The sequence below is a fragment of the Columba livia genome, chromosome 10, assembly GCF_036013475.1.
Source record: "Columba livia isolate bColLiv1 breed racing homer chromosome 10, bColLiv1.pat.W.v2, whole genome shotgun sequence".
NCBI classification, from domain to species: Eukaryota; Metazoa; Chordata; class Aves; order Columbiformes; family Columbidae; genus Columba; species Columba livia.
Genome location: NC_088611.1, coordinates 2,249,271 through 2,266,176, shown reverse-complemented (window position 1 = coordinate 2,266,176; position 16,906 = coordinate 2,249,271). Strand labels below are relative to the sequence as shown.

The following is a 16,906-nucleotide window of genomic DNA, read 5'->3' as shown; positions in this document are numbered from 1 at the left end:
CAACCTCCTCAGCCCGTACACCTGTATCTTTTCTATAATTTTTGTGATACTCTATATTATTAGTCATATTTTCACAACAGTTAAAGGCTAATAATTACGTCTTTTGAAAGAACTGATTGATGTATTCATATAACATGCAGAATATGCACAGCAAAGGAACCCAATTAAAGCAGAGCAGAATACCATGTATCTGGTAACAAAGAGAAACCTCCATACATAGTATTCCTCTGTGTATTAAGTCACGAAAAATGACCTGAACTCTGGTTGATGACACAGAGATCACATCTGCCCCCCTTCCACTGATAACAGCTTGAAAACCACCGATATAGAGTGCAAAAGAGCAGTCAACCACTTCCATTGAAGCAGGGGAAGTATCATTATGAAAGCAGCACATCTTTTCAGATCGACAATTTTATTCTCAATGGAATTCTTCCAAGTAGCCAAAGGAAGAAGAACTGAGCCAGCCCTTTGATTTGCAAAATCTTTTCCACCTCCTTTTAAGTAGATGAAGTGCAAACCAGCTACAGCAGAGGAGGAGATGAGATAAAAGCAGAGCCCTAAGTGTTAGATACAGCAGGAGTGCGCTTTGGTAAACCCACGCTGCTGCCAACCATGCAAGGGAAAGATTAGAAACAAACAAAACCCAGAACATTTCTAAGCATGTGAACAACCAGCTTCAACTCTACTGATTTCATTACATCCACAGCAATTGGATGAGTTGACACAGCAATTCGTTGAGTTGAAGGTTGGTTGGTTGTTTTTTTTCCCCAGAAAACGAAATTAAATCCAACCCTCTAGACTGTCCTTATTGCAGAAATGCACAATCAATCAGGCCCAACTTCATTAGTTTGACCTTGACAATTATTTATAGGTTTATATTGTCCACATCTAAGCTGAAATATTTCTGGTGAGCTAAAGCTTACAAACTGCATTTCTTAACAACAACTGTCGTCTCATGCCTCACCTCATCTTTTTTTTAATAAAACAGACCTTAATAACAAATTCTTCAGATGGCAGTGCACCACATGTAGGTATTTGGCTTTGATAGGTGGGGCCTCAGCAAGGATTGGTCATCCCTGTGGAAGAATAAAACGTTAGTCTCCGGTTTTACCTGTACCCTGAAAAGGTGTCATTTACATTTCCTTAAATTATTTGCTTAGGAGCATGAAAGGGAGACAGCCTGTGTAATCCTCTAGTTGTGAACGTGAGAACGGCCACGCTCCAACACAGGAATGCCCCTTCTCATTGCGGCATTTGGGAAAAATCAGCCTGCCAGATTTAATGAGGAGGAACGTAAAAAAACCCAGATGGCAACTGTTTTGAACGCAGTTTATTGCATTCTTCATTTAGTGACTCAGCTTCATTTCTCAAGCTGTGTACACCCATTACATCGAGAGCCTCAGGTATTTAAAAGTAAGATAGGTTTACTGCAACTACATCGTGAAGAACAGATCTCTGTGATAGCTTGTTAACTTCCAGACATACACATTTACTTTTCTGGGGTCAAAATAAGGTAAAACTCTTTGAATTCTTCGTATTGTTCTCAAGGAAATGCAGTCGGCTCTCAAAACCCCGGTCTGCAGCTTCTCGGACCTGCTCTCGCCTCCCACTCTGCACAAACACCATCTCCACGAGCAGGCAGCGGGAACAACAATTCACACGCATTAAACAAGCGGCACCGGAATGAAAAGGCCAACGATTATTTGTGTGCCTCTCCCTCTGTAAACCAAGAATTTCTGCAAAATGAGGCTACTTAGCCTTTCTTTCTGCAAATCCAATAAAACAGCTTAATTGCTAGTTCAGATAGTTCATTATTTCTTAAGTGCTGTTGCTGTCTGAGCAGTCATTAAAAACCATCGTTATTTTCATATTGCAGCGTATTCAGCTTTCAATTACAACCTTGAAGCCCGTTGGCTACGCTCCCCATTTTTCCACGTGCTGGTTACACTGCCTGCTGGCCTGTGAAAACACGTCTGTCTAGAAATACTGTATAAAGAAACAGATTATTCACAGAATAATTAGCGAGGTCGTCCGACACATCAGTAGAGTAGCAGACTCATCTTTACAGCTGCCATTCCATTTTGATCATTATTTAAGATATGACAGAACTCAAATTCCATGGGTGGCATAACATGCACAAATGGATGCGGGAAACGCTGCCCTATAGAAAATAGTCTGGGTTTGTGACTTAGTCCCAAGGATTCTTTGCACAGGGAGCGGAGAAGCGGGCCTGACGCTGCTTGCAATGTCAAATTTAGCTGAAGACGTCTCCTGCTGTAGCACTTTAGCAAGTATGCTGTAACTTCATTAATGATGAAGCCCTTTTTGCACAGCCATGCGTGGATCCTTGACAACTACGTACAGCACGCTGTAATTGCTGTGACACATACAGCTCCTACGAGAAAGCAAGAATTCTGGAAAGATCTTATTTAAATAACATTAAATCAAGCTTCACTTTTCATCCTTGTCTTATGGCTTAGCGATCTATATGTTCAGAAAAATGTCATCTTTCTTTCCTTTCTTTAGACAGCTTTTCTTTCTTTCCACAGCACAGCTTTCTTTAAACTAGTTTTTCTAGTTAACCAGCACATAAATCCTGTTCATAGTTTTACTAACCAAATGAAACCAGACTACAGAGCTTTCAGTAACTTCCTGGATGTTTATGACAATAGAAGGAAAATGATCCCTAGCAGCAGATACAGCTGATGAAGCATTAAGACTTCTATGGAATGGTGCTCATCGTCACAGTTAGATACAGTTTTCAAATTAATTTATCAGCATACGGTCCTGTATCCAATCACAAAGAACAGCACGAAATCTTGATGGACCTTGGAACCTCTACCGCTCTCTCACTCATCCATTTTGTTTCAATACCCTGCTCCCTAAAGGGTAAATGAACACAAGCTAGAGAAAATACAGACTATTTCTCTTGCCTTTTAATTCAACCACTGCACACTGGACTTATTTCTCTGTCACAGTACAGTTTTTACCGTGTTATTTGTAAAGCTTGTTCTTAATTAAGGATTGGGTAAAATATGTATCTATTCTACAGATCAGTGAAGTCTGAAACATTCCTGCTGTTTCCAGCTTTCTAATAGTATTAAAAACATAACTCTTAAGTGGGTACTCGTAAAGCTTTTTAACACTATCAACAACAAGAAATCACAAAGGAAGTTGGCTTGCGATACGCCAGTTGGTTTGCCTATTACTTAGTTGAATAATAGAGAAGAGTTACTTTACTGTCTTACAACTTGATGTTTTTATAAGTCAGTAAAGATACGATCAGAAGGAATCACCTGGGAAGAAAATCTGGGGTGATTTTTCCCTCCAGAAATCAAAACATGGCTGTTTTACTCTGCCTTCCCCTCCAAAGCCGCATCGCTGGGACACCACGTTTACATCTCGAAACTGGAACAGGAAAAAAAAGAGACAAAGATGAGTATCATTTACAGAGCTGATGATAACGATGAGAACAAAAGCCCAAGTTTGGCTTCTCTCCTGCTCAGACTTGTTTTTATACAGCCTCATCCATTTCTACCATCTGAAACAATTCTTTGATTTTCAATACTTATTGGTTGCCAATTTTTTGTTCATAGCACATCCAGCTCTAGTCTGGCTTCACAGTCTCAACACAGGATATTTCTTTGTGCTGTGAGTACATCTAATTCTACATGTAGAATTTTGTCCTCTGATCTTAACACACTATCAATAGCTGTATTATTTAATTGTGCGCTTTAAAAATCCTTCAAGTACTTTCTTATAGTTCCTGGGATACACTTCGCACTGTTAATGTAAAGTTGCCCAAAAGTTTGGGGGTTGATTTTTGTTGGTTTGTTGGGGTTGTTTTAATTAACAAAAAGCAACTTTGAGAAACAGATAAAGGCAATTAACCCCAAAATCAGAGATAGCGTATCAGGAAGGTGAAACAATTCCTCCAGAAAAGCCTAATTTCATCAACATTTCTGTTTGCAACTTCTAAGAGTCTCAGCACTTCCTCCAACAGTGTTTCAGGAAGTGGAAAACTCCATGAAAACCTACAGATGGCAATAAACAGGTATCATGTGCCCTCCCAGGGCCACGAGCTGTTCCTGAGTTTGGAGCTGGTTTAGGAATCATCAGACGCTCTAGTTTTTGGACATCCCCCACAAAAAAAACCCACCCCATCTACTTCTGGTATTTGTCATCTTGTTTTGATTCATAAATCTGATTCTGTTTTCATGCTTGAACCAGCTGTTATGAATTACTTCGACCATCTCTTTCTGATGTGGGAGCTGCTCGTCCTAAACCACAAACCGCCGTGGGCAGAAGTTGCTGTTTACCTGGCCCATAACCAGCCCCCCAGGTGCACATACAGAACCTGCCTTGACACGTCTACTTTGGAACATCTCCTATGCTAAACAAGATCCAAACTCTAATGAATTTGCAAACAAAACAGGTAAGCCCAAAGTCCACTAAGACCTCTATAAAGTGTCAATCGGTCAGTGGGGAGCTGTGGGGCAGCTGGAGAACGGGCACAAACCTGCTGACCGGCACAGAAAAGCAGAATGTTCTTGGTGATACTTCTGGTGGATGGTTCTCACAGGAAAGAGTTACAAAGGATGAAAGGAGGGAGAAATCAGCATATAATATAGAGAAGCAGCAACTAAATATACTGATAGCTACAGTACCAGGAAAGCTTCCTCTCGATTCATATGAAGAGCAAAGAGGCTGTTGCCGGCTGCAGCTCCAACAGGCAGGGAACATCATCTCTGCTATAGAACCGAATAGACATTATGTCTATTTTACCCTAGGTGTCTTTCCTAGGTGTCAAAATTGAAAGAGACATATCTCTGCTCGTACAAAGCACTGCAATGTTATAACCCTAATAAGAACTAAATTTAGAACACTATAAAGATGCATTATTTTAGGTTGGCCTCAAGTACATTTTTCTTTTTCTCGCTCCCTTTAGTTTTTGGTGCACAAATCAAACCTGCATTTCCAGAATAATCAGTTCCAGCCAAGTTCAAAGGATGTCTGCTCTCAACTGCAAAATAAAACAAGAGTTTGGATCTTATTAGTGAAATATATAACTAGCCTTATATCTGTCAACAAATACTTCAGCTAATTATCTGTAATGTGACTTTTGAAGGAAGAAATGGAAGCACGCCATGGCTCCGCAGACCACAGTAACTGGCAAAAGGCAACACTGCAGGACCGGTAACGTGAGCTGTGCCTAACGTTACTGGCACTCTTGTCAGACTTTTTGTACTTAATTCATCTCCAAGCAGAAGTTTAAGCTCGGGTAAGCTGCAGGCAGGGAGCTCGGCACTGCACCAGGCTGCTAAGTCAGAGCTACGGCCCCACCACAATCACTTCCCATGCCCAGTCAATCTTTTCAACCAAAATGGCAATTTTGTCTTTCCACAGTATTCTGAATTTAGTTCCAGGAAGCAGCGCTATGTGCAGCACACGCACTCGTGCACACTCCGAGGCTGCAGGAAAGCAGGGCAGGTGTTACCGGCTTCATCCCAAGGCCCGTCTCCAGCTCAGTGCTGTCCTTGCGTTGAGTCGCGCACGGAGCAAAACAAACCTCCTGTTCTCGCTGCCGCGGTCAGCCTAGGAGAGAACCACTCCGTGAGCTACTCCTTCATACAGATCACCCAAACACCAACTGTGCTTGTAAGAAATTAGTTCTATTGACCTGCACTAAAAAGTGACTGGCTGTAACAAAATTGCTTGCATATAGAAGGGAAAATTAAATGAGCAGTGGATGGGAAATTAAGAGATTACCAAATGTGTCAGGATCAAGGAAAGACTAAAAACCTGAAAAAAATCACACCTATTTCAAGTCCACCCTAAAGGGCCATACTGAGTAATTTGGAAGCTCACCTCTAGAAGGGCTGGGGAACACACAACCTGCGCTAAATTGAAGGCAAGTTCAGGACACAGCATCCCTTGGGATTAAGCCCTTTAGTATCACTTGTGATATGTTCTGTTTTTAGCATCAGCCAGGGGCTAGAAGGAAGATCATCTTCCATTGAGCAAAGATAGCAGGTGAATTTTCTTCTTCACCAAGGGGTTGCAGTTTTCTTGGAAGAAGAATGTTGTCCATTATTCAAAAGCTGACACAGCACCAAGATCCCAGACCCTGCAGCGTTCGGAACGCAGTGAGATCATTCAGCTCCTGGCAGAACAGCACAAGCAAAATCTACAGCCAAGATTATGAACTTCAGGACTTGATTTCTCAGAGAGCATTCTCCCCATGTAGGACACAAATGTACAGCACAGTTTGTAAAGTACAAGAAATTCCTGAGTGTCACTTCAAAGACCACAAATAACAGGCAGCCAGCACTGAAAATAACCATGGGATGGGTGGGTGCAGGAGGTATTTCTCAATTTTTTCCTTGGATACATGATACAAGTCTGGGACTTAACAAAGCAGGGACAGGGAACTGCTGGAGAGAGTCCAGCGCAGCCACCAAGATGCTGGAGGGAGTGGAGCATCTCCCGTGTGAGGAAAGGCTGAGGGAGCTGGGGCTCTGGAGCTGGACAAGAGGAGACTGAGGGGGGACTCATTCCTGGGGATCAATATGGAAAGGGGGAGTGTCAGGAGGATGGAGCCAGGCTCTTCTGGTGACAACCAGTGACAGGACAAGGGGCAATGGGTGCAAACTGGAACACAGGAGGTTCCACTGAAAGATGAGAAGAAACTTGTTCCTGGTGAGGGTGGCAGAGCCTGGCCCAGGCTGCCCAGGGAGGTTGTGGAGTCTCCTTCTGTGCAGACATTCCAACCCGCCTGGACACCTTCCTGTGTAACCTCATCTGGGTGTTCCTGCTCCATGGGGGGATTGCACTGGGTGAGCTTTCCAGGTCCCTTCCAACCCCTGACATTCTGGGATTCTGTTAGAGTCAAACAAACAAGTCACACTTTCAGTGTGAGACAGACTGATATTACCATGTAAAACTAAATTTTAGTCAGGGTAAGAACATGACCACAGTACCCAGCACGTGTAACGCCAGGTCGTGTCCCGGTATCTGCTGCAGCTTCATATGCCAACCGGTAGAGCAAACAGAGGAAAACAACTCTTCCACTTGTTTTTTCAATAAATCTCACACATGGATGACCAGCCAGAAATGCATGTTCGTACATTAACTATAAGCTATTAAACAATCTTCACTAGTTCTTTCTTAAGTAATTTGACTCAAAACTAATGTCCTGTTACAAAAAACAAAGCCTCCTAGGTCTTTCTTCAAGCTTGGTTGGAAGTTACAGCATCAGTTCTGAAATGCTCCTTCCTATTATTGGAGAATTTTATAGTTACAATTGCAATTGAAAAAAAAAAACCCCACCCAACACACACGTCAAAAAACTCCACAATTTTTCCCCATAAAATGCGTGACTACATGGCCTTCTTCTGGCAGACTTACCTAGCCCTTTGTGTTACACTGAAGTTTGTCAAAGATTCAAATTGTGATGGTTGTAGGTCAAGGCACGGTTTCCATGATGAAGTTTTTGGTAAACTTTGCCTGATGATGACAGTATATTAACTATGAATCATATAATATCAGTGGTGTAAATTCAACTTAGAAACCGTTTCACCACTTCTTTTTGAAAAAAGAGTACATGTTTACCTTGGACTAGTTTCTTAATGTGTAAAAATTCATCTTTTGGTTTTAACAACCAAGTCAAATATCACACTAAATTAAATTTTTTGAAAGATATGAAGAGGAGTTCTCTGTTCGCCAATTGTAACTTCACAATGAACACTGAAAACGCAGTCAACACGTCCATTGCTTAACGACGACAAATTTTACAGATGAGTCTGAAAGCGACCGGCAGGCTCTTCTGCAAACATTCTTTTCTCTCTGAAAAGACATTGATTTATAAAAGACCTCTAACAAATTATTGCGGCCTTAACAGAAGCTTAGTTTAGTTTAATACCTGTAACAATAAAATACGAGTTATGTCCCCTTATGTATATAGTGACGTTGGAATTAGAAAGTGATTTTAACCCTTACGATGACATCTTAGTAAGTATTTGGATGCAAAACTTCCAAGCTCACTGTAAGAGGCCAAGGCACGAACTCTCAGAGAAGCCACTTGCTGTTGACAAACCTTGTACTGTTCAGAGTTTTGGTTACATCTTCTTGTCTTCCCAGTAAACTGTTCCATTCCAAGTATTTGACAGCCAAGACACATGAAGTGAAAAGTCAGTCAGTGTTGTTCAACGTCATTTTAATTTCCACCGAGATAAAATAATAAAAACATGTCAACACAAACAGAAAATGTCTTGGAAAAGATGATAAGGTATTATAACAGTTTGAGTTTGTAGAAATTTAAGTTATAATTTTGTAAAAATTATACGAAAGAACAACATCTTTCAGTAACATCAGACAGTATAGAAAAAATAAATCAACATCAGTTGTACTCTGATGATGCTTCTAGTAAGAAATTTAAAAGTGCCTTTTAATAACAGTGTTGCAACTCAAAATTAGTGCAATATGTCAAATCTGTTTTAAAGCAGATATTTATAGCAATTGTGCAAGTTCTTAAAATTAACAAACCTCAATCAATCTAAAAATTAAGACTAAGTGAGGTAAGTACTCTAATTAGAATTAAACATTCCTTAAATAGCTTATGCACCAATTCTACACGGAAAACACTGGTGTTCCTACATAGAAGGGCTCCAGCCTAAACACAACATCAAACTTGTACTACAAGTCAGTGAATACTTGGAAGTTAAAGCTCTTGCAAAATATACAGTTTAGTACATTTATGACCCAATGCTGCAAACAGTACCTAAAGCAAAATACACCAACTGAAATAAAACCTGGCTTTACAGTTAGTGCACTCCATTTGCTTTTGAATATGTTATTTTGTTCCCAAATCCTCCTAGAAGCTCCCAGATGCTTGCACATTAACTTCATGTAGAAAGTTCACTGTATTTTTATCTGTAAATGTGAACAATTTGCTTACCAACTATGACTGCAACTATGAGTACCATTACTCTTCCAGCAAGTCAAAAACACAGCACTAGTTGGGGAAAAAAAACAAAATCAAAATTTCACTGTTTCATACATGAAAAGCTGGCAATAACAAGCTACCTTGTATTTCTATATCATGTTTTCCGCAAGAATTCTCAGAACTCTAAGATTAGCTTTCCATTTCATTGTAGTTTCTTCGCTCTGTGATTTACGATGCATAGTAGCTATTGCCTTTTATATGCAGGCCTCATTTTAAAAGGGGCGAAAACTAGACTGTTAATGCTGAGCCCTTAATGGCTCATTTGCATTTGGCGCCAAAGGCATTTCATATTTTATTTCTCAAGGTGTTTATAAGTAGGATTTAAGTCACTATCAACAACAGGAATAAAATATAAATTAATGAACTTTCGTTCTAATAAGCTAAGGCTTAAAAGCCTACCGACTGTTTTTTATAGTATTGCACTTTGCTTTAGTATTAAACTGACAGTTCAAGCCTGCACAGAATGCGTTTTATAGCAATATTTCAATAGAAAAAGCAATAAATAAAAAGCAGTATCTTAAAAAAAAAAACAAACACCAGTAGGTTCAGTCCATACATTTCCCACCACAGTCCGAACTGCATCACCTCAAATAGGCCTGGAACAGTGTTTGGATACCAACTGCATAGTTCTTTCAACATAAGAAACTACCCATAACACGAAGAGAAGCAATTAACGCTTTTTACAGTAATATTATAGTGTGAAAGACAGTACCCTGGAGTTTATGTCTCCATTAGCTTGAAAGGATTTGTTGCCTTTGCTCAAGACAGCTCCAGAAGTTAGACACCATTACTCTGTGACTGCATATTATCTCTACGGTGTTATTTTACAGGCAAGCTGAGTGTTCTTAAAACGTTTTATTAACCCTGATAACGACACGGAGGCTCCCTGCTCCTAAACCGGAGGCTGTTTCCTACAATTCAGGAACTTGTCATTGCAGTGACAAGTTGCTGAAGTCTTGAGCCGAGTCTCTAATCATCTGTTCTACCTTGGGATTCCCAGCTCCGCTGGCCGCCAGCTCCTTGTCAATGAGCCCCAGGCTATGCAGATTGAGGATGGAGTCGGCGATAATCCGCGCCGTCCTCTTCTGGTAGCCCCCGGACGTCACCATCAGGATGGGGATTCTGCGCCTTCTGGCAGCCTTGAACACGACTTCATCTCGCTTCACAATTCCCTGCAGGTTCGCAACAGTTACAAAGGAAAAAAGACACCAATGTGAGATTTTAGTTGTAGCCTATGGCTTATGGATTTATAGTATTGGATGCCTGATAAGCAATTAAGCCCTACATTTTACAATATGAATAAATAAATGCATTTAAAGGTCCCGTTAGCAGCTTTACATGCATAAATCAGTTTAAAAAAAGAAAGGAAAAAATCAAAAAATCCTTGAGTTGGTTTTAGAGGACACAACAGATACAAGTCTTCACTGTAAGTTCATAGAAGAATTCCTGCTCTAAGGCCATAAAGCCTAAACTGAGAACAAAACTTAGACATTCACCCTGGTTTCCAGGGCAGGAATTGAGCTCAGAAAGGTTGCCTGGATTCAAAGCGCTTTGTCTTGTGCTCGACTTGCAGAGCATCCTCTGACAAGGGTTTAGCAAGTTGAGCAAGATTTCACAAACCCACAGAAGAACCAGAAATCCAAATCAGATTTTACATGTTCCTAATTGCTAGCTGAATTTGAGCTTTTTATTAAAGGAACTGGAAGTTCATTACTAAAAGAATCCATGACTGAAGAGGGAGTTGAAGAATTTAAGTAATGGCAAACCCACAGAAAAGAAAATAAATTCTAAAAAACCTCTTACTAATAGAGAAAGGTATGGAACAACAAAATAACAGATTGCTGTGCTGTCATTGACCCATACAACAGAAGACTTGCAGTCTCAAATAAGTACACGTGGGGGGAAAAGAGAATTGAGAAACAACTGCAAACAGAATTAAAATCTACTTTTGGGGAAAAACGAAAAGCAGAGAGTTCCAGAGGTACATAGGAAGCATAAATAATCCATTGCAAGTCCACAAGAAAAGACTAACAACATAATACACAACAGCTTACAATGGACAGCTCAAAATTTCACTGCAAAAGCTGGAGAAGGGGAAAGGATTAAAATGCAATCAGATACAAAAAATGTAGGAAGCAGCAACAAAAGTGTTACAACAAAATGAATACGCACTACTCAGACTGCTGAGAGGAAGACTGTAAATACATCATTAAAAAAAAATTAGACCACAAACAAATGGTAAAGGGAAGTCATATGATTCAAATGTAGCTGAACAAACACTTTGTAAAACCACAGAACAGTAATGGGTTTTGTACAGTTTGATACAGCCCCATAAAAGAAGAATGGGAGTGAGGAATACTAACTGAAAAATAAGACAAAGGCAACTGCAGAATTCAATCAGGAACAGCTCCTTCAAGGATGTAAGAGAAGAAGAGATGTGCACCCCTGGGGAACCAGCACTGCATCCCAAGCCGGGGTGGTCACTGGAACCCACAGGCCCCATCCCACCCCAGCATCTCCAGCTGGGAGAACACGCAGGGGCTTCTTCCAGCAGTTGTGTCACCAGGAAAGAAAATGCATCAAATGACAACGACAGCCAGGCACAGTGCCCACTCACAAACAAAGATGAGAGGGACTTACCTGCTACACCCCAAGTTTTCCTTCTGTAGCCTCAAGCACCAAGAAACTATCACTCATAGCACTCCGAGGAGGCACAACTTTGAGTAGAAGGAGGACTGTAGCAAGATATTAAAATATGAATGACATCTACAACTGTAGGACTGAAGACTGGACTAATGAACCTTGATGAGATTAATTATCCAGTTCGCTGTATGTCCAGCAGCCTGGGATTTCAGGCTAGTGGAGCGTGCCCTTCACACCTCGGCCAACAAGATCAGATAGGCAAGAAACCCTGCCTTCATTTCACAAACCAAAGGCCTGAGCTACAGAAACCTTTTCTCCATCAGGCACCGGAGGCCCTGGCTGCACAGAGGGACAGCATTCTGCCTTTCATCTCTACTTGTGACCAGAAGAATCATTTCACCTTTCCCCATCCCTATGTTTCATCTCTTTCCCGACCCAGCACGCTGTAGCAACTCATTTTTCAGGCAATTAACATTGCTCCTTCTCAAACGGCAAAAAGAATTTTGAGAAGGCACATCTTAAAGTATTCTCTGCCTACCACCAGCTTCCACTTCACAGAATTCCAGAATGTCAGGGGTTGGAAGGGCCCTGGAAAGCTCATCCAGTGCAATCCCCCCATGGAGCAGGAACACCCAGATGAGGTTACACAGGAAGGTGTCCAGGCGGGTTGGAATGTCTGCACAGAAGGAGACTCCACAACCTCCCTGGGCAGCCTGGGCCAGGCTCTGACACCCTCACCAGGAACAAGTTTCTTCTCATCTTTAAGCGGAACCTCCTGTGCTCCAGTTTGCACCCATTACCCCTTGTCCTGTCACTGGTTGTCACCAGAAGAGCCTGGCTCCATCCTCCTGACACTCCCCCTTTCCATACTGATCCCCATGAATGAGTCCCCCCTCAGTCTCCTCTTGTCCAGCTCCAGAGCCCCAGCTCCCTCAGCCTTTCCTCACACGGGAGATGCTCCACTCCCTTCAGCATCTTGGTGGCTGCGCTGGACTCTCTCCAGCAGTTCCCTGTCCTGCTGGAACTGAGGGGCCACAGCTGGACACAATATTCCAGGTGTGGTCTCCCCAGGGCAGAGCAGAGGGGCAGGAGAACCTCTCTGACCTACTGACCACAACCCTTCTCTGCCCCACCAACGAGATCTTACACCTCAGGTCATACCCTCTCCAAGGCCAAACCCAAGGAAGTCCAACCACTCCAGCTTTTCTTTTCTCATTAGAGACTTTTCCACAGCCATGGAAACAGAACCTGGAGACTCAGAGCGGGTTCCAGGTCATCCCACCTCAGTGCATCGAGGACTCTGCAGGCAGAGAGCAATGGAGCAGCTGCTCAGTGACAGAGATTATAAGAATAAGGAAATGCAGAAGAAAGCCAAGCAAACCCAGCAAGGAACCAGAGCTCTGTGCCAAAGGAAGCATTTGAGAAGTAAAGTACTGCAAAACAGAATGAAAAGTGAGCAGATCAAGCATTGGCTCAATTAGAAGGGAATCCGAGAGCTCACAAATCAGGAAAGTACTTTTCTATATTGAACTGGTGGACACTAAAAGAACCAAATGCGAAAGCCAGAGAGAGACAGAAGTGTGGAGCTGTCAAAGAAGCAATCGCTACAAAAAGAAGAATATATGAGATCTGTAGATCTTTGTTCGAGAAAAGCAGAGTTGTTCTACCTGGAAGGTGAAGACTTCCTGAAGTTATACAGAATGAATCAAAATTTAAATCTGGTACCAAACTGAGGAGAATGGAAACTGAACTGAAAAAGGGTAATGATATTTGTACAGAAAAGAATGAGGAAAGGGAAAAATAAAAATTCTGTTTCTTTGCTAAAAATACATGGACAGGCTGCACTAAATTGCTACAACTGGAAGATACCAGAAGAGCAGCTTAAACCAGCTGGGAGTGCTACAGAGATAATTAAATGTAACACACATACTGGAGAAACACATCACCAAATGTGTTAGGTGAGAGTAGAAGAAACAAAAAACACCGGAACAGGCACCTGAAGAACAAAAACACTTAGTCAGGAAGAGACAACAACAACAAAATGCTGAAAGAGCAACAGAGCTGTATGTGTCCGTAACAGGAAAACATTCCCGGTTAAAGTATAGTCCTTACCTTCACCTAACAACGGGCACATCACCCTTCAGCACCTGCTGAGGAGTCAAGGTCTGTTGCTATCTGTTGGTAAATGATATCTGATATCATAAATATCCAATACCATAAATAATGATACAAACCTGAGGCGAAACAGCCAGTCCTCCCAGCGGGTCACCATCCAGAATGTCAGTCCCAGCGTTATAAACAATGATATCAGGCTTTAATTCATTTAACGCTCCTTCCACGTGAGTATGTACCTTCTGAAGATATTCCGTGTCCTCTGTACCCCACTCCAATTCCACCTTGCGTTTAATGGCACCTAAAAGAGTCTTGACGTTATTCAATAAACAAAGTATTGCTTTGAAAGAAAATGCAAGGCTTGGAGAAAGCAGGAGAAAATGATAATATTCCTGGAAGTTTTGTAAATACATTACATTTGCACAGAACCTTGAAGAAAATTGTTCAACTACTTGTTTTCTAAGCAAATGTAAGCACAGTGACCTTGAGAAAATTCCACTGAAGAAAGAATATTAGATTATAGATATATATACATATATATGTGTGTGTATATATATATCTATATATCTATCTGAGACAAAAGTAGAAAATGTTATTGAAAAGCAGCTGATTTACATGTCCCAGAATGTCAGGGATTGGAAGGGCCCTGGAAAGCTCATCCAGTGCAATCCCCCCATGGAGCAGGAACCATTTACCAAACAGCAAAGAAATCATAAAGAAAATTATTAACTGAAAAGTAACCTAACTAAAGCATAAGGGAAAGAAAACACTAAATTGCTATTGCACAGGGAACAGTTGGGAGAAAACAGAAGGTAAATATCACTGAGAAATTATTAAGATGTTTTATTTTTATCACAACACTCAGAACTTAACAGCAAGGGATCATGAATTTATGTGAACTGCTTTATGAATGTATAATATAACAAGATTATGCTTTGCCCCAAGCATTTTTAATTTCGTGTTCTTACCCTGTAATCCTACCAGAAGAACAAATATCTACTCTTAATTTAAATCCAATTCTTTCTAATGCTTCTAATAAAGAAGGGTTGAGAAGGTAGAGGAAAGAAACCCAAGGCCTGGCTTTGGGTGCTTTTACAGAGTTCCATCTAACCCTGAGTCTGAATTAATCACATCTATGTCAGAGGTGTTTCAAGGTACAGTTTCCACCTCATCACACCCTGTGCCTTAAACTCACTGACTTGGAGTCTTAAGTGTGAGCTCAGCACTCACCAAGTGTGCTCAAATGCATTCAACACAGGATGAGACTTATTTATTCTCCTGATTGCTGGGTAGGGTTTTTTTCTGCTTTCCATCCTTGTTGAACATTAGTCAAGCATTCTTTTTCTTTCCTTTATCTTATAGCATGGACAATAGTTTCAAGATTTGTTTCTTCATGATATTTTTCCTGAATTTTCTCATTGCTATAGAGATGTCCATGTGAGTCTGCACAGCTGTGCTCTTGAGAGCATCACTTAGAGCCTCTCCAGGGTGACAAACGCAGAGCTGGGGAGGAGAAGGTGAATACAATGCATGGGGAACAAATAAGTCTTGTTCTGATGAAACCATTAAGAAATTGAGACAAGCGAATAAGATCCCACACCTCTGCAGGTCTCTTGTCTTCAACAAAACACAGAATCAGATTAGTTACTACCCAGATCAGGGACTGCTGATGGACATGGCGGATCCACAGGTCAGAATGAACATGGCTTTTGCATCTAACAGCTTTTGCCCATCTCTTGCTAATTAGTGAATGTACTTCTACAGCTTTGAACCCTGTAAAATGACACTTGGACCAACAGCAATGCTTTTTGAAGGCCTGAACTTTGAGTTTCAGCTGTCAACTTCTTACGTTCACCCCTCAGTGAACTGGTCCTTTCCCCCATTTATTTTCTTCCTCTTCCTAAACTCCTGTGTCATTTCAAACTACTTCCCCTTGGGGTCTCACAGCTGAGCATTAGGCAACATCAGCTACACTGGTTTTGGTTTTATTCTTCCCCTCCTAGTGAAGTACATGGGGCAAAAAGAAAAGTACAGAAGAGACTCCTGTAATGAAACGTGAAGAAAATGAGCATGAAGTACAGGGAGCCAATGATGAGTTAGAGCTTAGCCTAAGGATTCAGACTCTCAGGTTCAAGCCTCCCTTCATGAGATGCCCTTTTTGGTCTCACCTTCCTCTGCTCACCCAGCATGAGTTTAGAGTATTTAGCTGCTGAACTCCTGTTCAGACACGTTACGCAAACTACAAGGATGACATATTCACCTGCCTTGGGCCGCACGTTTCTGCCCCTCGAGCTTCATCTGCAGAACAGGACCGGCAGCATGGCCAGCTCTGCAGGAGAGGGGTGAGCTCAGGGCTTCACGCTTGTCAACAGGGGCTTACTGGTTTGGTCCTAATCCATCTGTTAAAAATGTTGCCATTTGACATAAAAACCAATGAATGCTTTTCTTAGGGTAAAAAAAATCATTTGCCTGCAATTTGTCTGCTTACAGACACAGTTTGCTTTAAAAGGTCATTTTTTTAGTTTGATACCTTGAAATACATACACTAAAATTTTCCAAGTCTTTACTAGCTAAAAACCACAAGTCCAATGCACTGCAGCTAATTCTTGCCAAGAATCCAAATTTAGTATGCTTTTCAGAATGACAGCGTCACTGAAGAAATCCAACAGCAGAAGAACATCTCCCCCAACAGACTATGACTCAGTTACAAATTAAGCCTGTAATAAAGGACAGTGTAACAGAATCAAAGATCAAATCAACCTCAGGTATTTGCATTCCGATTTAACCATTATCAAAACCCCACTAATTTGGTGTGACAGGTCACCAGACGCGATAGGCACATCACAATAGAGAACAACAGCAAGAACCAAGCACCAGCTCTTCACATTCGCATCACTTCCTTTTGCTTCCCACCTTGGTTGGCATTCAGATGCACCTTGTTCTCTGGATGCTTACAAAACAAGCTCTACTGCAAAGACAACACCTAAATATGTCATAATTTATAACTTTCAGAAGAACACAAAACCTTTTTATACAGTAATAGCTAATCCCTAGTGAATTCTTATTTATAAATATAGTATAAGGGGAAAATTAACAGTCATCTTCAAATTGAAAGGATTATTTAACTCACTATTTGAAGCACAGCAG

At 41.3% G+C, this 16,906-nt stretch overlaps 1 protein-coding gene across 3 annotated transcripts in view; it reads right to left on the bottom strand.

Moving 5' to 3' along the window:
• Window positions 1-8,198: 8,198 nt before the first annotated feature.
• The window catches only part of HDAC11 (histone deacetylase 11), a 30,503-nt gene continuing 21,795 nt past the window's right edge, over window positions 8,199-16,906 (bottom strand). For 2 of the 3 annotated variants that reach the window (XM_065074890.1, XM_065074891.1), the window contains exons 9-10: window positions 13,882-14,060; window positions 8,199-10,176 (exon numbers count right to left, since the gene is read on the bottom strand). In XM_065074890.1, coding sequence (XP_064930962.1) covers window positions 9,934-10,176; window positions 13,882-14,060 — 422 coding nt within the window. In that variant the 3' untranslated portion in view covers window positions 8,199-9,933. The remainder of the gene's footprint in view (window positions 10,177-13,881; window positions 14,061-16,906) is intronic. The other variant, XM_065074892.1, reaches the window with a different exon arrangement.